The 23,521-nt window shown below is 35.2% G+C and overlaps 1 protein-coding gene across 2 annotated transcripts in view; it reads right to left on the bottom strand.

The window, feature by feature from the left end:
* Positions 1–23,521, bottom strand: part of LOC131409736 (uncharacterized) — a 35,737-nt gene that overhangs the window by 9,745 nt on the left and 2,471 nt on the right. For both annotated transcript variants that reach the window (XM_058547363.1, XM_058547364.1), the window contains exons 2-5: positions 20,732–20,802; positions 17,566–17,662; positions 15,829–15,930; positions 9,431–9,589 (exon numbers count right to left, since the gene is read on the bottom strand). In XM_058547363.1, coding sequence (XP_058403346.1) covers positions 9,431–9,589; positions 15,829–15,930; positions 17,566–17,662; positions 20,732–20,802 — 429 coding nt within the window. The remainder of the gene's footprint in view (positions 1–9,430; positions 9,590–15,828; positions 15,931–17,565; positions 17,663–20,731; positions 20,803–23,521) is intronic.

Genomic DNA, 23,521 nt, shown 5'->3' with positions numbered 1-23,521 from the left:
TTTGCATTTCCCTGATGATTAGTGATGTTGAGCATCTTTTCATGTGCCTATTGGCCATCTGTATATCTTCCTTGGAAAATATCTGTTCATATCCTCTGCCCATTTTTTGATCAGGTTGTTTTGTTGTTGTTCAGTTGTGTGAGTTCTTTATATAGTATGGAGATTAACCCCTTGTTGGATACATGATTTGCAAATATTTTCTCCTAGCTGATGGGTTCTCTATTCATTTTGATCCTGGTTTCATTTGCCTTGTAGAAGCTCTTTAATTTGATGAAGTCTCACTTGTTTATTTTTTTTTTTGTTTCCCTTGTCCGAGTAGACATGGAATTCGAAAAGATCCCTTTATGACTGATGACGAATAGTGTACTGCCTATATTTTCTTCCAGGAGTTTTATAGTTTAAGGTCTCCCCTTCACGTCTTTGATCCATTTTGAGTTAGTTTTTGTGTGTGGTGAAAGAAACTGGCCTACTTTCATTCTTTTGCATGTGGCTGTCCAGTTTTCCCAGCACCATTTACTGAAGAGACTTTCCTTTCTCCATTGTATGTTCTTAGCTCCTTTGTTGAAGATTAGCTGTCCATAGATGTATGGTTTTATTTCTGGGCTTTCAATTCTGTTCCATTGATCTGTGTGTCTGTTTTTGTACCAGTACCATGTTTTTTTTTTATGTTTTATTTTTTTATTTATTGATGTCTTAATAGTTTATAACATTTGATTACTAGTACCATGCTGTTTTGATTACTAAGAAGCAAACTTTTAAATACACAGCTGAACCTGGAAAAAAGTAAAAGTAAGGCCAGGCGCAGGAACCTAGGAATGCAGTGAGAAATTGCACTAATGGTCTGTAAATCCAAAGCCTCTGTCATCCAGGGCTTAGGATTTTAGTGCTCACAGCAGGCTAAGCCTTGGGCTCACATGAAGAGAGCAATGGAACTGTACTGAATTTCCAGCCTTCCTGTTAACTAGGCTCAAAGCTTTGTCTTCCTTGATTCTCTTTCATCACATATCCAATCTGTCAGCAACTCCAGTTCGCTCCACCTTCAAAATATATCCAGAACATGTGGCATTGTTAACTATCAGGTGGTAGGCAGTGAAAAAACTATTAGAGGCTAGAAAGATAAAGACCTATGCTATGCAAGGTAAGATATTTGCCAAAACTATCACCTGTGATAACATGGAAGGCAGACAAAGTGCCTATTGAGTCTGTCACTTCAGAAGAAAATGTTGGAAAATAGAATGGTAGAAGTGTGAGTTCTTGTTACTGGGTGCATTTAGCAAGGCAACAATTGGCTGGTTTGCATGAAGAACTGAAAAGGAATAGAGAGGGTGCAGAAATGTGGAACACTGGAACATTGGATAAGCTGATGATTTGTTTGGCCCAAACAATAGGAAATAAGATTGAAAAGACCTTTTTTTTTTTTTTTTTTTTTTTATGTGAGGAAGATCAGCCCTGAGCTAACATCCAATGCCAGTCCTTCTCCTTTTGCTGAGGAAGATTGGCCCTGGGCTAACATCTGTGTCCATCTTCCTCTACTTTACATGGGACGCCGCCAAAGCATGGCTTGATAAGCGGTGCATCGCTGCACGCCCGGGATCCGAACCTGCAAACCCCAGGCCACTGAAGTGGAGTGGGCGCACTTAACGGCTATGCCACTGGGCCAGCCCCATGAAAAGACCTTTTAATTACAAATGTCCATTAAGATTCTGCCCTTCTTCAATAACAAAAAAACCCCAAAGCTGTTTAAAAAAAGGACAAAGGACTTGAAAAGACTTTCTTCAAAGAAGATATACAAATAAGCACATGAAAAGATGCTCAACATCATTAGTCATTAAGGAAAGGCAAATCAAAATGAGATACCACTTCATACCAGTAAGATGGCTATAATTAAAAAAAATGGAGAATAACAAGTGGTGGACAGGATGTGGAGAAATTGGAACCCTCTTACATTACTGGTGGGAATGTAAAATGGTTCAACCACTGTGGAAAATAGTTTGGAAATTCTTCAAAAAGTTAAACATAGAATTGCCATACAATGCAGCAATTCCATTCCTATGTATATACACAAAAGAATTGAAAGCAAGAATTCAAACAAAAAATTGTATACAAACGTTAATAGCAGCATAATTGACAGTAGCCAAAAGGCAGAAACAACCCAAATGTCCATTAACTGATGAATGGATAAAGAAATTGTGATATATCCACACAATGGAATATTATTCAGCTATAAAAAGAAATGAATGGGGCCGGCCCCGTGGCTTGGCGGTTGAGTGCGCGCGCTCCGCTGCTGGTGGCCTGGGTTCGGATCCCGGGCGCGCACTGACGCGCCACTTGTCCGGCCGTGCTGGGGCCGCATCCCACATGCAGCGGCTGGAGGGATGTGCAGCTATGACATACAACTGTCTACTGGGGCTTTGGGGGAAAAAAATAAAATAAATAAAATAAAAAAAAAAAAAGAAATGAAGTACTGATACAGGATACAACATAGATGAACCTTGAAAACACCATGCTAAGTGAAAGAAGCTAGATGCAAAAGATCACCTATGATTACAATTATATGAAATATCCAGAATAGGGTAAATCTATAGAGACAGAAAGCAAAGTAGTTGTTGCCAGGGGCTGGAGAGTAATTGCTTAATGGGTATGAGGTTTCTTTTTGGGGTGATGAAAATGTTTTGGAACTAGAGAGGTGATGGGTACAACACTGTGAATATACTAAATGCCACTGAAGTGTATACTTGAAAATGTTAATTTTGTGTGAATTTTAATTCAATTAAAAAAAAAAAAGATTCCGCCCAGCAGTAGAGATCAGACTAAGGGTGTAAGCTTCCTATCCAAACCTAATGGCCACAAGGTAGTTGCCTTTAAATTGAGAGGGGGGCGTGAGGGCAAGGAAGCAAAGAAATAACCAGGCTTCAGAAATATTGTCTAGAAAAGAACTTAACATGTGGCCACAGGCTCTTGGAAATGATTAGAAGCAAAGAGATTAGAAATAAACTAAGTTTTGAATGGAATTATAAATAAATCAAAATCTGGTCCTTTGAAAAGACCAAAAACAAACAAACAAAAAAAGCTTGATTAAAAAATAGAGGTTAGGAATGAGAAAATAAAACTAACCATAGGCACAGGACAGACTAAAAGAATTATATGAGAATACAACTGCACATGGCATCTAGTATATAGTTTTTATACATTGCTAGAGTCAGTCTTTTGAGGCAACATTGATAAAACTATAACATACTGAATCCAACAAACATACAAACATTTAATGTGCAATTCATCATATTAATAAGTTAAAGAAGAATCATTATCTCAATTAATGTAGAAAAAGCATTTGATAAAATTCAACCTTGTTTCATGATAAAATTTCTTAGCAAATGAGGAATAGAAAGGAACTTTTATAACTTGTTAAAAGATATCTATCAAAATCTGAATGTAAATTTAGTACTTAATTGGGAAGCATTAGAAGTATTCATTTTCAATCAGGAACAAAACAAGTATTATAGACATTACCACATGTATTCAATATTTTACTGGAGGCCCTAACTAATGTAGTAAGACAAGCAAAATAAATAAATAAATAAATAAATAAATAAATAAATAAATAAAAGAAATATATATTGGAAAGGATGAAAAAAAATCCTGTCATTATTTATATATGATAGAATTTCTACATAGAAAATGCAAAGAAGTTCATAGACAAACAATATTACCATAAAAGATTTCAGCAAGATTTGGGATACAAAATCAGTATGTAAAAATTGATTGTGCTCCTATTAACCAAAAAATTCTTTTGAAAATGTAGCTTAAAAAATATCACTTACACTAAAAACAAAAATGGTAAGATATCAAGGAATAAATCTCACAAAAGGTGTACAAGACCTTTATGGGAAAAATTATAGAACTCTATTGAAAGATTTTGAAAGAGACCTAGAAAAATGAAGAGACATACTGTATTCAGAGATGGGAAAATAATATTTTATTTATTTATTTATTTTTTGTGAGGAAGATCGGCCCTGAGCCAACATCTGCCAATCCTCCTCTTTTTTTCGCTGAGGAAGACTGGCCCTGGGCTAACATCCATGCCCATCTTCCTCTACTTTATATGGGACCCCACCACAGCATGGCTTGACAAGTGGTGCGTCAGTGCACGCCCGGGATCCGAACTGGTGAACCCCAGGCCGCCGCAGCAGAGCACACACACTTAACCGCTTGCGCCACTGGGCCGGCCCTGAAAAGTAGTATTTTAAAGATGTCAATTCTCCCCATATTCACGTAATTCCAACTAACATCCCAACAATTTTGTGTATAGAACTTGAGATACAGATTCTAAAATTCATTGAAAGAGAAAGAAGCAAGCCTTGCCAATTCTACAATTTTCAAAAAGTTGAAAGTAGATGAACCTGCCCTACAAAGTATTAAGACTTCTTATAAAACCACAAAACTAAAACAGTGTAGTATTGGCCCAAGGATATAGAAATATCTCAGCAGAACAGAATATATAAAAATCAAAAGAATGAAAACTGTTCACATACATAATGAAAACATTATATGTGACAAGGTTGGCATTACAAACCAAATGGGAAAGGCTGAGCTATTCAATAACTGGTGTTTTGGCAACTGGGTATTTATGCAGAAAATAATAAAATTTGATTGCTACCTCAGACATGAAAGTTAAAAACTTCTGTCCTAAAAAAGATACTATACACAAAGTTAAAAGTCAAGCCACATACTGGGAGAACATATTTACTCTTTATACAACTAAGTATAAGGATGAAGAATTGTATGTATAGTCATTCTTTATCTTAACAGTTTTAAATTAGGATTTTATATATATCCTACACATTATTAAAACAGATAAAGACTCCATTAGCAAAATGGGCAAAGGATATCAACAGGCAATTCACAGAAGAAACTCTAATGGTTAACAGACATAAAAATTTCTCACTGTCATTCAAAATTAGGGAAATGCAAATTAAAACTAATTATTTTCTTTCCCCCGCTAGATTGTTAAAAATTATAATCTCGTAATCTCAAATATTGGATAGAATGTGAAGCAACAGGACCTCTCATATACTATTGATGGAGGTATAAACTGGCACAACACTTTGGAAAGCAATTTTGAAATATCTGGTTGATTTAAAGATACACATATTTTAAGATCCAGCAATTCCAATTCTAGGTATATGTTGTAGACTGAAGGTCCAAAAATGGGGTCAAGCACCCCAGGGGGTTGCATAAGATGATTCAATGGAGAGCAGGAAAATAATATTAGAACCTCTATTTGCTTATTTTAATCTAAAAAATAAGAAGGAAAAGAAAATGTATTAATGTTTAACATATGGATAGGCACTGACAGCTTCCGTAGGTGTGAAATATATAATATTATTATAGAATAATATAATTTATACATACATTTAAATCATTCTCAAGAATATTTTACGAATAAGTATGCATGATCAAAAAACTATAGACCACTGTCTTAGAAATTTTTGCAAAAGTGTACCAAGAGACATGTACAAGGGTGTTCAATGTAGTATTGTTCATGATAAAGAAAAATTGGACTATACATTAATGTTTATTAAAAGGAGAAAGGATAAGTACATTGTGTTTTCTTAAATAATAATGATATGCTGTCATAAGTTAAATTGATAAATTAGAGCTAAGTGTATCAAAATTAATACACAAAAAAAATAATGTTGAACTAAAACCTCAGGTTGCAGAAGGATATGTATATTATAATGTCATAAATATAAAGTTAAAAAATGCAAACCAATAATATAGATACATATATAGCTATACATATATAGCAGAGGAATAAAATATGCATGCAAATGATTCATCTCAAATTCACGATAGTGGTTCTTCTGGTGAGGAAGTGGAATGGGCTTGGAAAAGGGTACACAGGGGACTTTAATTATACTCATAATTTTATTTCTTTAAAAAACAAAGGCCCAAATCAAATGTGGCAAAATATTAAGGCCAGATAAAGCAGGCTGATGATTACAAGAGTATTCCATATATTATTCTCAAAACTTCTGCATATGGTTGAAATAAATATTTCATAACAATATAGTTTAATTTTTTCAGGATTCTTAACTACGGCCTCTGAGGCACATAGTATTTAAACATCATAATGCTTCCTAATATAACAGAATGAGGTAATACTGATTGTGGAATTTTATGACTGCAATTTCAAAATGCTTTGTAAGAATGTAGATACTATCAGTTCTCCACTGTTTGGCTGTAATGCTTTATCCATCTATTATGACACTTAACCCAAACTTTATATTGCAGTTAGGTTTATACAAATCTGTCTCTCACAGTAGATTAAATTGTGACAAGTACCTTATCTTATTCTTTTATTCTTGAAGATAACCAGCATAATATTTTATGCATAATAAGCCCCCAAAGAATGCTTATTAATGAATATTGAATGAATCTAAATGGCTTGGACAGTATTATCTGAGCTCTTGTGTTTTAACTCTCGTAAAGTACAACTGCGATCCTAGATAACGATTTACTTTAACTAAGTCTCCTTTGTAGATTATATGAACTGATGTGGCCTTATCATTTTCCTGCTATAAAAATAGTGCAAAGGATTTCTTTGTTCAAATAAATGGTATTTACTTTAACTGACATTGAGTGCTGTTTGCTGGGTTGTGGCTATCATATTCATCATTATATTCTTAATGCCTCATATAGAGCCTCTTAGTGCCTCATATAGAGCCTGGCAGACAGTACATCCTCAAGAGATATTTGTTGAATGATTCAAAAAATAAAAGGAGCGGGGTGGCCAGCCTGGTGGCGCATTGGTTAAGTGCATGCACTCTGCTTCGGCGGCCGGGGTTCACAGGCTGGGGTTTGCAGTTTCGGATCCCGGGCGTGGACCTACGCACCGCTTGTCAAGCCATGCTGTGGCAGCATCCCATATACAAAATAGAGGAAGATGGGCACAGATGTTAGCTCAGGGCCAATCTTCCTCACCAAAATAAATAAATGAATAAATAAATAAATAAATAAATAAATAATTTTAAAAAAATTTCAAAAGGAGCAGGGATGGCAGAGATGAGAGAGTGATAAACTCACCTTGGGCAATGAGGAGATGATTCTTGAGTTGGGTTTTGATGAAGAAGTTTTGAGTAGAAGTTTTCCAGGGTAAGAGAAAAGAGAGGGAACAGTACGTGTGAAGATGTGAAATAATGCAACATGTATTTTGGAGAACTAGCAATAGTTTGGTATTTTTTGAGATTTATAAACTGCAAGACTGTGACCTCTGGGTGATATGACAGGAAATATAGTCAGAAAAAAGCTCATTATGTTAGGGAGGTTGGACTCTACCCTGTGTGGACAAAGGTGCACCACTGGAGGGTTTTAAGAAGTCTATAGATAATGCTCATACTTGCATTTTAAAAGAATATTCTAGTGTCTGTGTGGAGGATGACTGGAGAAGAGTAGAACTAAAAATAGGGAGAAAAATTAAATCCGTGGATTACCACAGTTAGACAAGAGATAAAAGAGCTTGCAGTGAGACAGTGATGGGCAGGTAGACTTAAAATTCTGAGAAATACTATTCAGCAATGAAAAGGAATAAAATATTAACACAAACAACAACATGAATTAATATCAAAAACATTATACTAAGTGAAAGAAGTCAAACACAAAAGACTATGTATTGCATAATTCCATTTATAAGAAATTCTAGAAAAGGTAACACCATAGTGACAGAAAGCAGAGCAGTGGTTGGCTGGGGTCAGGGGTGGGGGAAGAGTCAACTGCAAAGGTCATAAGGAAGATTTTAGGATGAAAGAGCTATTCTATAACTTGATTGTGGTTACACAATTGTACACAACTACCACAATTCATCCAACTCTACACTTAAAGTGGGTGAATATTATTTTATGTAAATAATACCTTAATAAATCATTTCAAAAGTGAAAAAGTGAGGCTAAAAATAAAAAACAAGTTAGGAGGTAGAATCAATAGAATTTTGTGAGTAAAAAATATGTGTATACTTTGCTTTACATGGTGGCTGTGTTTCTAGAAAAGATCTGTAAAAACAAAATTTAAAATGCTCTAAGGGAACTATTCAACCTTTATTCTTTTAAAACTATTTTCTTTTTTTTTTATTATTTTTTATTTTTATTTTTATTTTTGTGAGGAAGATCAGCTCTAAGCTAACATCCATGCCAATCCTCCTCTTTTTGCTGAGGAAGACAGGCCCTGAGCTAACATCTATTGCCAATCCTCCTCCTTTTTCTCCCCAAAGCCCCAGTAGATAGTTGTATGTCATAGTTGCACATCCTTCTAGTTGCTGTATGTGGGGCGCCGCCTCAGCATGGCCGGACAAGCAGTGGGTTGGTGTGCGCCTGGGCCGCCAGTAGCGGAGCACATGCACTTAACTGCTAAGCCATGGGGCCGGCCCCTAAAACATTTTCTAATAGAGAATTTTGAACATATACAAAAGTTGATAGAATGGTAAAATGAAGCCCTATATATTCAAGATCCACTTTTAACAATTATCAGTTTGTGGCCAATTTTGTTTCATGTATACTCCATTCTACTTCCTCAATCCTGAACTATTCTAAAGCAAATGTCAGACATTATATAATTTCATTCATAAATATTTTAGTATGTATCTCTAATGACTCTTTTCAAAACATAACCACAATACCATTATCACACCTAAAAATTAATAATATTCCTTAATGTCATCTAATATCCAGCCAGACTTCAAATATCTAATTGTCTCACGAAGTTGTAAATTTTCATTTTTATAGTTTGTTTGAATCAAAATCCAAATAAGGACCACACAATGCAATTGACATATCTGCTAAGTCCATTTTTTGGTAAGTTCTCCCTCTCGTTTTTTTCCCTTGCAATGTATTTGTTGACTAACTTGTGTGTTTCTTAATGTAAGAAATCTTTCTGTTATGCAAATAACCACCTCCTACTTTTTAATGTTTTTTTTTCTTTTTGGTGAGGAAGATTAGCCCTGAACTAACATCTGTTGCCAATCCTCCTCTTTTTGTCAAGGAAGACTGGCCCTGGGCTAACATCCGTGCCCATCTTCCTCCACTTTATATGGGATGCCGCCGCAGCATGGCTTGATAAGTGGTGCGTAGGTCCGTGCCCGAGATCTGAACCTGCGAATCCCCGGCTGCCAAAGCGGGGTGCACAAACTTAACCACTATGCCACCGGGCTGGCCTCTCCTACTTTTTAATGGGTTTTTAAATTAGGATTGTTTTATAATTATTCTTTTAATATTTTTGTTGCATTCCACTAATTTTTTGATAAAGCCATAGTTTGGTGACATGGGATTATCTCACAGTATCCCTGCTTATATTTTCGCTTTTGGCAATTTGTCTCAAGGGCAGTAATCCTATGGTGTAGAGCACTGTTTGGATATCAAGACAGGCATACATCACTTACAGTTGTTTGAAGATCATCTGTTCTATCAGGGAAGATATTCAATCTTTCTTCGCTTTCCAAAATTTTGTCAATATTTTGGGTCATAACATTTTTTACATCAGTTACTTGACTCCTCAGTGTGGATATAGAGCTGTTATCTTGATTTTTATTGTATTTTACCTATATAGAAGTGAAATATAATACAAATTTTATTTTCTAGAAATGAAATCTATTAAAATACGTTGTACAGATTGGAACAAAAGTGTCAAAGGCACATTTCCCTTGTATTTCAGCATAAGAAATCCACTAAGCCTCAAATTGTCCCACCTTAATCTTGCAAAAAAAAAGTGAGAGGGGAGGTGGCGGCAGAGGGATATGTTAATGTATTCAATCAGCAGTGGAAGTGTTTTTTTTAAATTTAAATTGTTTGTTTATTTATTTAAGTAGACATTTTTAAAGAGCAGTTTTAGGTTCACAGTAAAATTAAGTGCAAAGTACAAAGTTCCTACATACACCTTCTCCCCCACCACACAAAGCCTCCCTCACTATCAACATCCCACACTAGAGTGGTACATTTGTTACAATGGATGACCCTACAGTGATGCATCTTTATCACCCAAAGTCCATAGTTTACATTAGGGTTCAGTGTTGGTATTGTACATTCAATGGGTTTGGGCAGATGTATAATGACATGTATTGACCATTACAGTACCATACAGAACAGTTTCACTGCCCTTAAAATCCTCTGTGCTCCACCTATTCATGCCTTCCTTCTCCCTAAGCTCTGGTGACAACTGGCCTTTTTACTGTCTCTGTAGCTTTGCCTTTTCCTGAATGTCATATAGTTGGAATCGTATAGTATGTAGCCTTTTCAGATTGGCTTCTTTCCCTTAGTAGTATGCATTTAAGGATCCCCTATGTCTTTTCATGGCTTGATAAATCATCTCTTTTTAGTGCTGAATAATGGTCCAGTGTTTGGATGTATCACAGCTTATTTATCCATTCACCTATGGAAAGACATCTTGGTTGCGACGTTTTGGCAATTATGAATAAAGCTGCTATAACGTCTATATGTAGGTTTTCGTGTGGACAAGTTTTCAACTCCTTTGGGTAAACACCAAGGAGTGTGATTGCTGGATCTTATGGTAAGAGCATGTTTAGTTTTGTAAGAAACGGCCAAACTTGTCTTCCAAAGTGGCTGTACCATTTTGCAGTGGTACAGCAGTGAATAAGAATTCGTGCTGCTCCACATGCTCGTCAGCATTTGGTGTTGTCAGTGTTTTGAATTTTGGCCATTCTAACAGTATGTAGGGGTTTCTCATTGTTGCTTTTATTTGCACTTCCTTAATGACATGTGATGTTGAGCATCTTGTCATATGTTTATTTGCCATCTGTATGTTTTCTTTGGTGAGGTCTCTATTCAGGTCTTTGGCTCATTTTTTTATTGGGTTGTTTATTTTCTTATTGTTCAGTTTTAAGAGTTGTTTGTATATTTTGGACAACAGTCCTTTATCAGATTTGTCTTTTGCAAATATTTTCTCCCAGTCTCTGGCTTATCTTCTCCTTCTCTTGACAGTTTATTTTTAAATCCCATCTGACAATCTCTGTCTTTTAATTGGTGTATTTAGACCATTAACTTTTAAAGTGATTATTGATATAGCTGGATTAATATCTACCATATTTGTTACTATTTTCTATTCCTTGCTCTTGTTCTTTGTTCCTATTTTTATCTTCTACTCTATCCATATTAACAAAAAATAATCTCTAAGATATCGTGTTATATTAAAAAAGGAAGCTGCAGCTGCAGAAAAACAATATGAAATAATAACTTATTGAAATCTTAGTACATGCCAGGCACTGTTTTAAGCACTTCACATGTATTAATTCATTTAATTCCCAACCACCGGGTAAAGTAGTACTCATCATCTTTTATTTTCTAAATAAGAAAACTGAGACTGAGAGAAGTCAATAACTTGTCCAATGTTACACAGCTAGAGGCAAAAGAAGGATTCAGACTCAAGAAGCTCCAGAGATTAAGCCTTTACCCATTGTATTAATGATTCCAGTTTTGTGAATTTAAAAAGTATGTATAAACTTATGTTATATATATATTACAAACATATATATGCATATATATATAAATGTGTGTGCACGTCTATATATAAATAATTCTGGATGGTTACACATTAAAGAGTGCTCCCCTCAGGGGGGTTGGGTTGAGATGGTAGGAGATATTCATATTTCATTTTATATACTTTTGTATTATCTCCCTTTATTAATGAGCATTACTTTTTAAATAAAAAATGATATTAAAAACCCCTGTTCTTTGGCAAGTGATCAAATCCACCTTAAGCAGAATTCTGGTCTTGGTGTTTACTGGACTATGCAACTTACACAACTGACATTCTGTGAGGAGCTCACTAGGTAAATGTAGAAAAGAAGAGGCTGCTAGCTGAGTTGTGTCCCCCACAAAAGATACGTTCCAGTCCTAACTCCTGATACCTGTGAATGTGACCTTATCTGGAAATAAGGTCTTTGCAGATGTAATCAAGTTAAGATGAATGGTTAATATTTGATTTTTCTTTTTGTTCCTCTTCTTTTTTTCTCTCCTTTTTTAAAATGCTTAATCTTTTTAATCTAAGAAAATCATGTAAGTTTTGTTAAGATAATGTATCCAGAGTCCATTCAATGGCATTTGGTACATTTATATATATTTTTTGAAATCTCTCAAAACTACTTTTTTTCATTTTGTTAATTATAGTGTAAGAAATTCAACAACTTTTATAAAATTTTCTACAGATTTAAAGCTTACCAGGTTAGTTTATAAATGTTAAACAGAAATTTCTTTGATGTTAGATGTGTTAACTGCTTAAAATGTGCATATTTTCGCACGGTAACTAGTTTTCAGGGAGCTATGTTAATAATATATTTTGGCTGTGTTGAATATGCAGAATTCTCCATAAAAAATGCATGAATTTAATATAAAAGCATCTATCCTTAGTTATTTTGTCAGGCATTGTGATAGACACACCCTATGGTGACCCCCAATGAGTCACATCCTTGTAAAATCCCCTTCCCTTAAGTGTGACTTGCTTCTAACTAATAGAAGCAAAGGTGATGGGATGTCACTCCTGTGATTATGTCACATTATTTAATATTTAGCATTGTGAGAGATACTCCTCTGCTGGCCTTGAACAAACAAGCAGCCATGTTGAGGACTCCCACGTGGCAAAGAACTGCTATCAGTCTCTAGGACCTTTGGGTAGCCTCCAGCTAACAGCCCCAAAAAGCTGCATCCCTGGCACGGCTATAAGGAAGTGAATTCTGCAGCAGCCTGAATGATCCCGTAAGCAGATTCTCCCCCAGAGCCTCCAGACTAGAACACAGCCTGGCTGCCACACTGCCTGCAGCCTTGTGAGACCCTGAGGAGAGAGCCCACTTAAAGCTGCGCCTCGATTTCTCACCCACAGGATCTGAGAGAAAATAAAGATGTGCTGTTTTAGGCCACTGATTTGTGGTAATTTGTTACACATAAATAGAAAACAAATATAGGTATACTTAAAATATGTTATAATGGAAAAGTTCAAACATGTACAAAAGCAGAGTGAATAGTATAATCAACCCTTAGGTACTCATCACCTAGTTTCAGCAATTATCAACACATGGCCAATCTTGTTACATCTATACCAACTGTCTACCCCTTCCCAAAATGTATTATTTTAAAGCAAATCCCAGATATTCTATTATTTTTAATCTGTAAAGCTTCAGTTTGTATCTCTACAAGATATGACTTCATTTTTTTTTTTCTTTTGTGAGGAAGATGAGCCCTGAGCTAACATCTGTTGCCAATCCTCCTCTTTTTGCTGAGGAAGACTGGCCCCGGGCTAACATGCGTGCCCATCTTCCTCCACTTTATATGGGACACCACCACAGTGTGGCTTGACAAGTGGTGTGTCAGTGCACGCCCGGGATCCAAACCCCAGGCCACTGCAGCGGAGCATGCTATGCCACCGGCCGGGCCCCATGACCTCATTTTTTTTAAAAAAAAAACCACACATGATTATCACATCTAAAAAACTCCTTAATATCATCAAACATCCAGTTTGTGTATAAATTTATCAAAAACAAATTATAGATTTTTTTTTACATTTGTTTTGTTGATCCAGGATCCAAAGTCCACATGTTGCATTTAGTTGATATGTGTTAAGTCTTTTTAAATTGGTGAGTTCTCCTTAACTTTTCTCCCCTTTGCAATTTATTTGTTGAAGAAATTGGGTCATTTGTCTTGTAGAGTTTTTCATATTCTGGATTTTGCTGATTGCATTGCTGTGGTATCATTTAAAGTGGTCAGTGATTTATTTAGTTAGATCTAAAGGCTCAGTCACATGCAGGTTTGATGTTTTGGGCAAGCGTACTTCAGATATGTGCTGTATACTACTCATTGTGTGACATCAGGAAACACATAACTGCTGATTGACTGTTTCCCTTATTGTGACCTTCGGAATAATCAACGGGTTTAGGTCTTTTGAGCCTGTTTTATCCATTATGAAATTCCTCATCAGCTTTTCACCTAATTTTTTATCATTGGTGATGACTGCCTAGACCCATTATTTCATTAGGGATTGAAAAATAGTGATATTTTATCACCTCTTCTTCATTTATTAGCTGGAATACTTGTATAAAGACCAAAAATCCCCTTTTTCCCATCAACTATTGGTTCCTTTGAGGTATAGCTCATATAGGAAAGTCAGAATAAATGCTTGACCCTTTTCTTTTATTTATTGGTTTTCAGAGTGATGAGGTGGATCCTTAGTATCTTCCAAAGTTGACTGATGAGGCTTTTTTTCCCGCTTTGGTAGTATCTAGGAATTCACGGATTTTAACATATTTGATGTGTTACAATCCACTGCAGTTATTATTCTTTTTGATGTTCAAATTATTCCATCACTTGCCCGTGGCAACCTTTCCAATGTGGCTCCTAAAGTCTTTTGACATGGGCACAGTAGACTTTGAAAGCTTCCTTGTTTCTGATATGACAAAAAGTTTCTGACTTATGTTTCCTGCTCCATGTCTGGAGTCAGGCCTGGTTCCTTTTAGTGTAAAATGGTATTTAGAAACTATAATCTATACACCGAGGGGACACACTGCTACTGGGCTAGTCATTGTTTCTAGGGTTTTTCAGTGGCAAGGCTAGGAAACACTTATTTTTTTTTAAGAGAAAATATATCATGAGATATATTTTCAATTAAATATTTTTCATTATTTAATTTTCAATTAAAATTTAGGATTATAAGGTTTTACTTAATTCTTTGACTTTACATTTATAACTCTTCTTGTTGAAAATCTTGATTCCTAATAACATTAACTCGATTATTCAAAGTAATATATCTGTATCTATATAAACCAATTTCAGAATAGCAACACCAATGTTATTAATAATAATGTGACACTTGAAAATAAATACTTTAAAATTGATTTTTAGTTCTTTTTCATTAAGATGTAACCTCACTAGGAATATACAAATTACTGTGTTTTAAAGTCACTTGAAATAAATTTTCTGTCTTTTAAGCCATCAACTCAAGACATAGTTTCTTTTATTTGCTTGTAAGTTTTAGGGATTATTTTTTAAAATTAAAATTTTTTTATTATGGTAAAATATACATAAAATTTACAGTTTTAATGATTTTTAACTGTATAGTTCAGTAGCATTAAGTATATTCATACTGTTGTGCAACTATCACCCCCATCCATCTCCAGAACTTTTTTCATCTTCCTGAACTGAAACTCTGTACCTATTAAACACTAACTCCTCCTCCTCCCTTTCCCCCCAAGCTCTGGAAACCACCATTCTACTTTTTTTCTCTATAAATCTGACTACTCTAGGTACCTCATATAAGTGGAATCACACAGTATTTGTCCTGTTGTGATTGTCTTATTTCACTTAGGAGGGACTACTTTTTAAATATTTAATTTAATAGTATTTTATAATTATGTAAAATATTTACATGGTTCCAAAATCAAATTTGCAAGACAAGTTTCATTCAGAGAGGTCTAGTTTCTATTCCTGTCCCCCCATCCCTACCTAGGCAACCACTGAAATGTTTTTGGTTTATCCTTCCCTTGCTCCCCCTCCCTTTTTTTTTTAACTATAAGCAAACAGATACATATATTTGTATTTATTCCCCCTTTCTTAAATGCTTGCATATAAGAATGGTAAATAAATAACAGTATACCCTACATACTTTCTCTATCTTGCTTTATTCACTTATCAATATATCATGGACATCATTCCTTATCATTATACAGAGATAGAAGTTCTCAGTTCTCATTTATCTTTACAGCTCTTAACTCATAATTCCCCACTGACTTGTCAGCTGTAATAATGACAATGTTTAGAAATACAGTTGGAGGTTACATACCATATACTTTCCTAATACTTGTTGAAAATCTGCAGCAACTGCATTTGAAGGAGAAAAATGTTCTTGTGACATCAAAGGATTTCTCAGGAAAGTATCACTGACCTGGGGAAATTAATGGAAATATTCAAACTATACAGATAATTTCAACTGGAGAATTACAGAGCACATGTTTATTAGAAGCAAAGTCTGGCAGAAATCTGAAATAAAAGAAACTAGAACATTTCTAGACTTTTGGTGGCAGGCTGTCCTTTCTATTTAAAGATGCAGTATTTATGAAAACCGTTCTTGCCCAGTCTTGTCCACTGCTGCAGTCCAGAGCACAACCTCATATCGTGAGATTGCAGGTGCTGCCTTGATATATCTGAGGACTTGAGGGAAAGAGCAGACATTTATGTCTGCCAGACAAGGAAAGATGGGAGTTAATGATATTTTCTAAATAATCATGCTTTTCATTTTCCCCTCCTGCCCCTACCCTCAAAATCCATCCAATGATGATAAAACAATCCCAACTAAATGTCATGATACTATCTTTCAAACCTTATAGGGTTGTTATAGGACATTTTGAAGTCTCAAGAAGGAATTCTAACAATTGTTTGTACTTAATGTTGTATTCCCCAGAAATAGTGGTAAAAATTACGTCGTTAGCAATTTTGTGTCATCTGGTTTTGGAAAGGTGGTAAAGTTGGGCTGTTTTGTCACAATGGCAGAGAGAAAAAAATTTAGAGTATAGTCAGTTAAATGGCTAACAGTGTTTACCATCTAGATTCTAACAATTGTCTAGGCATAACTGTAGAGTGAATTACAATATTAGGCCTTATAATCCTTGTTTCCAAATATGGTTACAGTTTGAGCTGTGTTAAAGCAAGTTGGTACACTAAACAAAATATATGCATGATTCATGAATGTGCCTGGAGAATAACTATTAGTAACTATAGTAGGGCTGATTGATTTTTCCGTTAATATTTTTTATTAGAATATTTATCCTGAATTACATATTTGTGAATAAAATTGAAGATTAGTATTATTTACTTTTTAAAATAAGAAACAAACATAGTATCTGGACCATAAAGTTACCAGCATAATAGTTTAGCCCTAGTCTGTCTCTGAGACTGCCTTTCATCAAGTCTCCTTACTCTGGCTGGAGATCAAACTGGGTGATAGTCAGCAACAGGTGATATCTGTTAAGAAGGTTCATTACCCTTTAAGAAATGTATAAAATCTCATGTATTTACATAAGTACAAACACATAGTACTCTGCCATATTTTATATTCACTGGCAATTTTCTGGTAAAACTTTCCCTAAAGATAGTATGTGTCTTGATTTAGAAAAAATATTTCTTTTCATTTATAATGATGATTCATATTTTCTACCAGAAGTCTTGTATGTAACTATTTGTAAATTAAATACATATGCTATTGAAAAAGCATATTAAATATTAGTAAAATTTAATTTCTTTCTTATTTTTAAAGAAGCAAATAAACATAAAGAAAAATTCTGATAGATCTGAGTGGATCGTCTTTGCAGATCTTGCTTTAGAGTCGGGGGAAGTGTGGAAGCAGGAGACAGATAACGATGAGGGTAAAGAACCTCTGAAGGTTTCATGAACGGCTCTGCTTTGTAGACAGATGAGTGATCTGCTTTTGGTTAGTGACATTATTACTAATAAACTGTAAAACAGAGACCTCAAAATTTCAGAAACTGAAAAAGTCCTTAAAGTAATATAAGAAGTTACTTACATTTTTGAGAAATGCAGATGGTGTTACAGTATCCAGGGCATTGTCTGAAGCACATAGGTAAGTGATTCCATCAATAAAGAGAGTATGGTAGACAAAGCTTTAAAAGAATACATTCATTTACATGATAATACTGAAGAAATTAAGTACCCATGCAGAGAATTTAATTTCATTTTCAAGCTCTCATTAATAGTATAAAAGCTATATAGTTAACTTTTTATAATCAGATTAGAAAATCTTTCACATATTTGAAAAATTAAATTATGTTAAATAGAAACTCTATAAAATTTGAATATATATTTGAAATTGCATCAATAAAAATAAACTATAATAAAGAGGAAACTCTAATAACCTAATATACATATATTTGAAATGGCTTTGATAGAAGTCACTCACATTCCAAGACAGAATAAAGATTCTGACCGAATAGAAAATGCTATGTTCACTGATTTTTACTATCCCTATATTTTTAGGTAGACATATTTAATTTTGGCACTTCTTGGCTTTCTATTACGATAGATTAGATTTAAAAGTTGTAAACTGCCAAAACCAAATATTCTGGAGAACAAGATGAGTCGGGGGAGGGAATTAAACTCCCCTATAGTATTCTAAAGTGTACCTTATCCTGACCACTCCAATTTCTAGACCTTTTGTGCCTTCTCAGAGTCACACACAAGGAGGCTAGAAGAGTTTTGGAAAGTGCCTCCATCTTTACCGCCCAACAATCCAAAAAATTTAGTAATATGGCAATAAAAACGTTGCTTGGTGCCTAGGCTTTAAGCTAGTCATTTCGAACACCCTATATCCAAATGGTTAACAGGCAACAGACCTGGTCAAATGCTAAACTGGATATACATGAGAATGAGGAAACTCAGAAACAGGTAGAAAAGATAATCTGGGAGACAGAAAATTTAAAGTATGTGCCCTTTCAACATAAATCCTTCATATCATATCATGAATACAATATGCTACAAATATTTTTAATGATGATATTGATTGATACACATAATATCCAGTTGGAAAATATTTTTATTTCTAAATTGGGAGGAGTCTTTGCTGAAAAAAAGAGTTGCTAATTCTATCATCTCTCTAAAAGTATATAAATTGATACTGGATGTGAAAGGAGAGATTTTTAAAATTTATCTTTAGTATGTTATTAGTAACATTCAGAAACCATCTTTAAATGTTAAAAACCTTGAAGACCTGATGTCCAGGATACACTGTTAACTGACAAAAGCAATCTGGAGAAAAGTGCGTATGATGTACTACCATTTGTCTATTATTCTCATATGCTAACATAAGGGAAATTCAAATATACGTATGCATCTCTTATAGAAAAAGAAGAAATGGAAAAGAACATTATAAACTAAAAACTTATTCAAAACGGTTACCTATATAGGGGGAGAGAGAGTAATGTGGAGAGTAAAGGAATGAAAATTAGACTTCTTGAAGGCAACTTTTTCTGTAGATTTGACTTTGGAATCATATAAGTGTTTTGCATAATTATAAAATGTTATTAAATCAAACTTTCAGAGAGCAATCCCTAAAAATCAAAAACAAAATGAAAAAAAAAATGAACGTAATTTTATATAGAGTTACTCCGGCAAGAAATGATGGTGGTGTGGTTCCTACGGCAGTGGTGGAGGTGGTGAGATTCTGGATATATTTGGAAGGTAAAGGCAACAGGATTTGCTGATGGGTTGGATTTGGATGTAAAAGAGACAAAAGTCAAGGATGACAAAGGTTTTAGGCCTGAGGATCTGGAAAGGTGATATGTGGAAGACTGCAGGAGGAGGCTTGGTTTTGGACATAAGTTTGAGATGCCTATGAGACATCCACCAGAGATGTGGAATAGGCAGCTGGATGAACGAGTCTGGAGTTCAGGGATTCAAGAGATTGAATATTCAAAAGATTGAATCCCTGGAGCTCAAAAGATTCAAATTAGAGTGCACAATATAAGTAAGCAAATAGTAGATGAGGAAAGCGTCTTTTTTTTGAAATCATTCCGGCTAAAAGTCAAAACAACACTAGAATCTCACCATTTTGCAACCTTCAATAAATTAATGGCGCTAGGGTGTAGGCAATGAGTATCAATGGCTGCTAACATGGCAAAAGGAGATACAAGCAGATATTATATACCATCTGATGAAAAAACATCTATCATTTTGCCAAAGAGATCACGCCTCTGGATCCAGCTGCTTGCAACATGGTGAACTACATTTTGAGTACGCGATCAGCAAAACTAGATTTGTGGGAAACTCTAGGTTCTTCAACAATAAAGTGTAAGGAAAGGAAAGGGATGGAGGGGGAATATGTAGATTAAGGAGATTTAAAAGACACCAAATTAAAAAATGGGCAGGATTGGGCTCTTACGTCTAAGGATGCACATTTAGGTGCAGAGACAATGGAAAAACAGGATAAGTGACTGCTATAGAAGCTGGAATGGTGGTTGATTTGGGGAAGAGAGAGAAGCTGTAAACAGGACAGGACACATGGGTGGGGAGTTTTTGGGTGGCTGGTAGTGCTCTATGTTTTTGGTTTAGAGGGAGTTGCAGTTGGTGGGGGGGCTTCCCTTGTAAAACTTCACAAAGCTATATATTTGCTTGATGTGGTTTTTGTATTTTGTTTTATTTTACAATATAAAGGTTAAAACAAATCTATTCAAAAAAACAATGACGATTTTAAAAATAATAGAAGTTCTGTTATTACCCACCTGTTCCTTTACTGGCAAAACGTTTTCAAGACTGTTTTAGGCCATACCATGTAAGGCCCCAAGTAAAACTTGGAGCAGTCTTATTAAAGATATTTTCAAGTGGAAGTTTTCTTTTTTATTAACGAAATATTTTGAGTTTACCAAAAATGGATGGATAATAACATTTTAAGAACACTTGTAGACCTACCATCCAGTTAAAATGTTACAGATACAATTAATGTCCCCTGTATACCCTTCTTCAATTTCTTCTCCTTTCCCTTTGTAGAGCTAACTACTATCTTGAATTTGGTGTTTATCATTCCCATTCATGATTTTATACTTTTACATATAGAAGTTCTCCTTTCTGAGGGTTCAATCAAGAATATGTGCTACTAATTTTTTTCCCCCATGTCATTATCATTGGAATTATAAGCTGGTAATCATTAATAAGTAGACTTTTGTTAGAATATGCCTTACCTTCCCATTTGAATTATGGTCTTTGGTTCAGCTCTAAGAAGCACTAATCTAAGCACTGTTGACGCTGCTTCCTAAAAATAAATTGTTAGCATTTACTTTGTAGAAGATTGTGGTGTCTTTCATTATTCCTCTCCTAAATTTACCAATGTTCTGATTAGTTTATTAAGGAACAACTGTTTACTAGGAGAACTAATGAATGGTTATTCATAATGCATAGTAAGAGGAAAGTTATGAAATATTCATATGAATCTGAAGGAAAATGTTAAAATTACATATAAATATACACATACTTTGTGTATATACATATAAGTGTGCAAAGATAGGTTGCACTAATCAGTCTTATTTTTACAGTCACATCTTATATATGGCTTCAAGGCTGGGAAACACTATCTAATAAAATTATCTTTTCAGTGACCACTAGTCACTGAAACTATACATAAAATGTTAATGGATTAAAAGTATTCAGCTATTCTCTGAATACTCTAAGAAGTCTTCTATCTTTTTTTTTATTAAGATAAAAATTTTTATTCACTATTATTCACTGATCTCTTTCTATAAAACAAATAATTGCTAAGATTGCTTATACCTATTTCTTATAAGGCTCATTCTCTGGGGGAAAACTTGCAAGGTATTGAAATTATCCAGAATACCTTAAATAAGGTTAATCCTATGGAATCCCATTAATTTACTAGGCACTGTACACTGGAAGTCAGGGATGAAGACACTCCCTGTCCTGAAGGAGTCTGAAGGCAGGAACCTGAAAGTTACCTAAGAAGACTTGAATAGCCATGCTCCTAATTAACTTTTCCCTTTCCACATAATGACGCTTGAAATAAAAACTTTTCCGGAGGGTACAGCTTATTATTAATGGTAGAGAGTAATGCTTGAAATTTTTGATACTGCCTGAAAAATCTAGGCAGTGTTCTCTGGGAAAGGATTCCTAAGAAACATTAAAAATTAAGGGAATACATAAACTTTCAGTTACTCTATTCTTGTCACTGGAACATTCCTCTAGCTTTCCCCAGTGTCTCTTTTAGAGTATACAAACAATGAAATCATAGCAAAATTGGAAACAAAGCAAATGGCAATAGAAGGCAGTAAAATGAGTGATAAACTGGGCTCTCGTTCTGTTTCTGCATTAACGTGCTGCACAATTTAAGAAAGCAACTTGTCTGGATCTGTTTCCTTGTGTGAAGAATGAAGGGATTGGGCAAGATGATCTCTAGGATGCTGTCCAGCTCCAGGACCCTATAATAGCAGTTGATTTGATCTCATCATTAAGCTTTGGTAGATACTAATATTTTTCTAATGAATATAAAATATTTGTGACATGAATATTTAGCACTGAGGAAAGACAGAACTGTCCCTTAAAGCTCCTTGTCATCCTTTTTCTTCTCCCTGGTCAGCTTTCTGACAGCAGTCATTCCAAACCTTTAATCCTTTCCTCCAATTGCATACTGCCCCACCCTGTTCCACTTTCTTACCTTCCTGCATGCTTCATAAAGAGAGGCCATTGGGCTTACGAACTCCTTCAACTTTATGTCTCTCTCCTTTCTTAATTAATTAAATGTTTATTGAGAACCTACTATGTACTAGGCATTGTACACTGGAAAGACAGAGATGGAGAGAGTCCTAGTCCTGAAGGAGTCTGAAGGCAGAGCAGAGAAATAAATGATTCCATTTCAGCCTGGTAACGAGTTTGGTAAAGACATGTAAATTAGCCTGGGTATAGAGAAGGCTTCAAGGAGAAAATGAGAAAAGTCTCAAAGCAAAGAAGAGGTTATACTGCTTAAAAGTGGAGAAAAGTAGGTTCAGGGAGAGGGAACAGGAGTTGCAAAGCGAGATCCTACTGAGACTGGAGAACACATGAAGTTCAGGATAGCTGGAACACAGGGATATGTGGAGGAGAGAAGGAGATAATCATGGAAAAGCCCTACCAGGGAGGGCCTTGAATGCCAGGCTAAAGAGTATGGGTTTAATTTTGAATGTAACCAGGTGCCACCAAATAATTTTAAGCAGGGGAGTGGCACGATCGTATTTACTGTTAGGAACAATCACTTGAACAGCAGTGTGGAGGCTGGTTTTGAGAGGGACAAGGCTAAGGTCTGGGGAGATCAGTTAGGAGCCATTTTCAATAACCCTGGTGAGAAGTAATGAGGGCCTAGAAGAATACATGGTTCAGAAACAAGGATTCAAGACACACTCAGAGAGACAGAACTGATCGAAGTTGGTGTCAAAGAACAAATGTGAAGGTGAAGAAAAGGGAAAACTTGAAGGTGACTCTGAGTTTCCAGCTTGAATGGCTCAGTAGAGCTACTCAGCAAGATTAGAAATATATGAGGAGGAATCTGTTAGGAAAGAATTAATTTAGTTCTGGACATGACATGTTTGAACTTCTACTAGGCCATCTAACTGTGGAGAGAGATTATTTTGGAAGTGGATTTGGCAGTATCAAAGTAAAGGTGTCCATGGGTGTGAATGAATGTGTCAAGTTACAAGACGACTGAAGTTAGAATGCTGAGGACACAGCATTTAAGGGATTGGCAAAGAGGAGCGCCCCCGAGGAGACTAGGTTCTATGTCTATATCCACACCCCTCTCTTCCCCAGGAGAAAGAGGGCATTTCTCTAATCCAAGGCTCACATCTCTACTGCCACATTGGATTCCCTTCCTTTGTGCTCCTTCAGGTCTTGTTCCACCAATAGCCCCCTCCTCGCTTATACCTTCAACCACTTCTCCTCCTCCATTAACCTACATACATGTGCAGGTTTTCCTTGTATTAAAAAATCAG

This window comes from Diceros bicornis, chromosome 8 (assembly GCF_020826845.1).
Source record: "Diceros bicornis minor isolate mBicDic1 chromosome 8, mDicBic1.mat.cur, whole genome shotgun sequence".
Classification (NCBI taxonomy): domain Eukaryota; kingdom Metazoa; phylum Chordata; class Mammalia; order Perissodactyla; family Rhinocerotidae; genus Diceros; species Diceros bicornis.
This window is presented reverse-complemented; position numbering and strand designations above follow the sequence as displayed.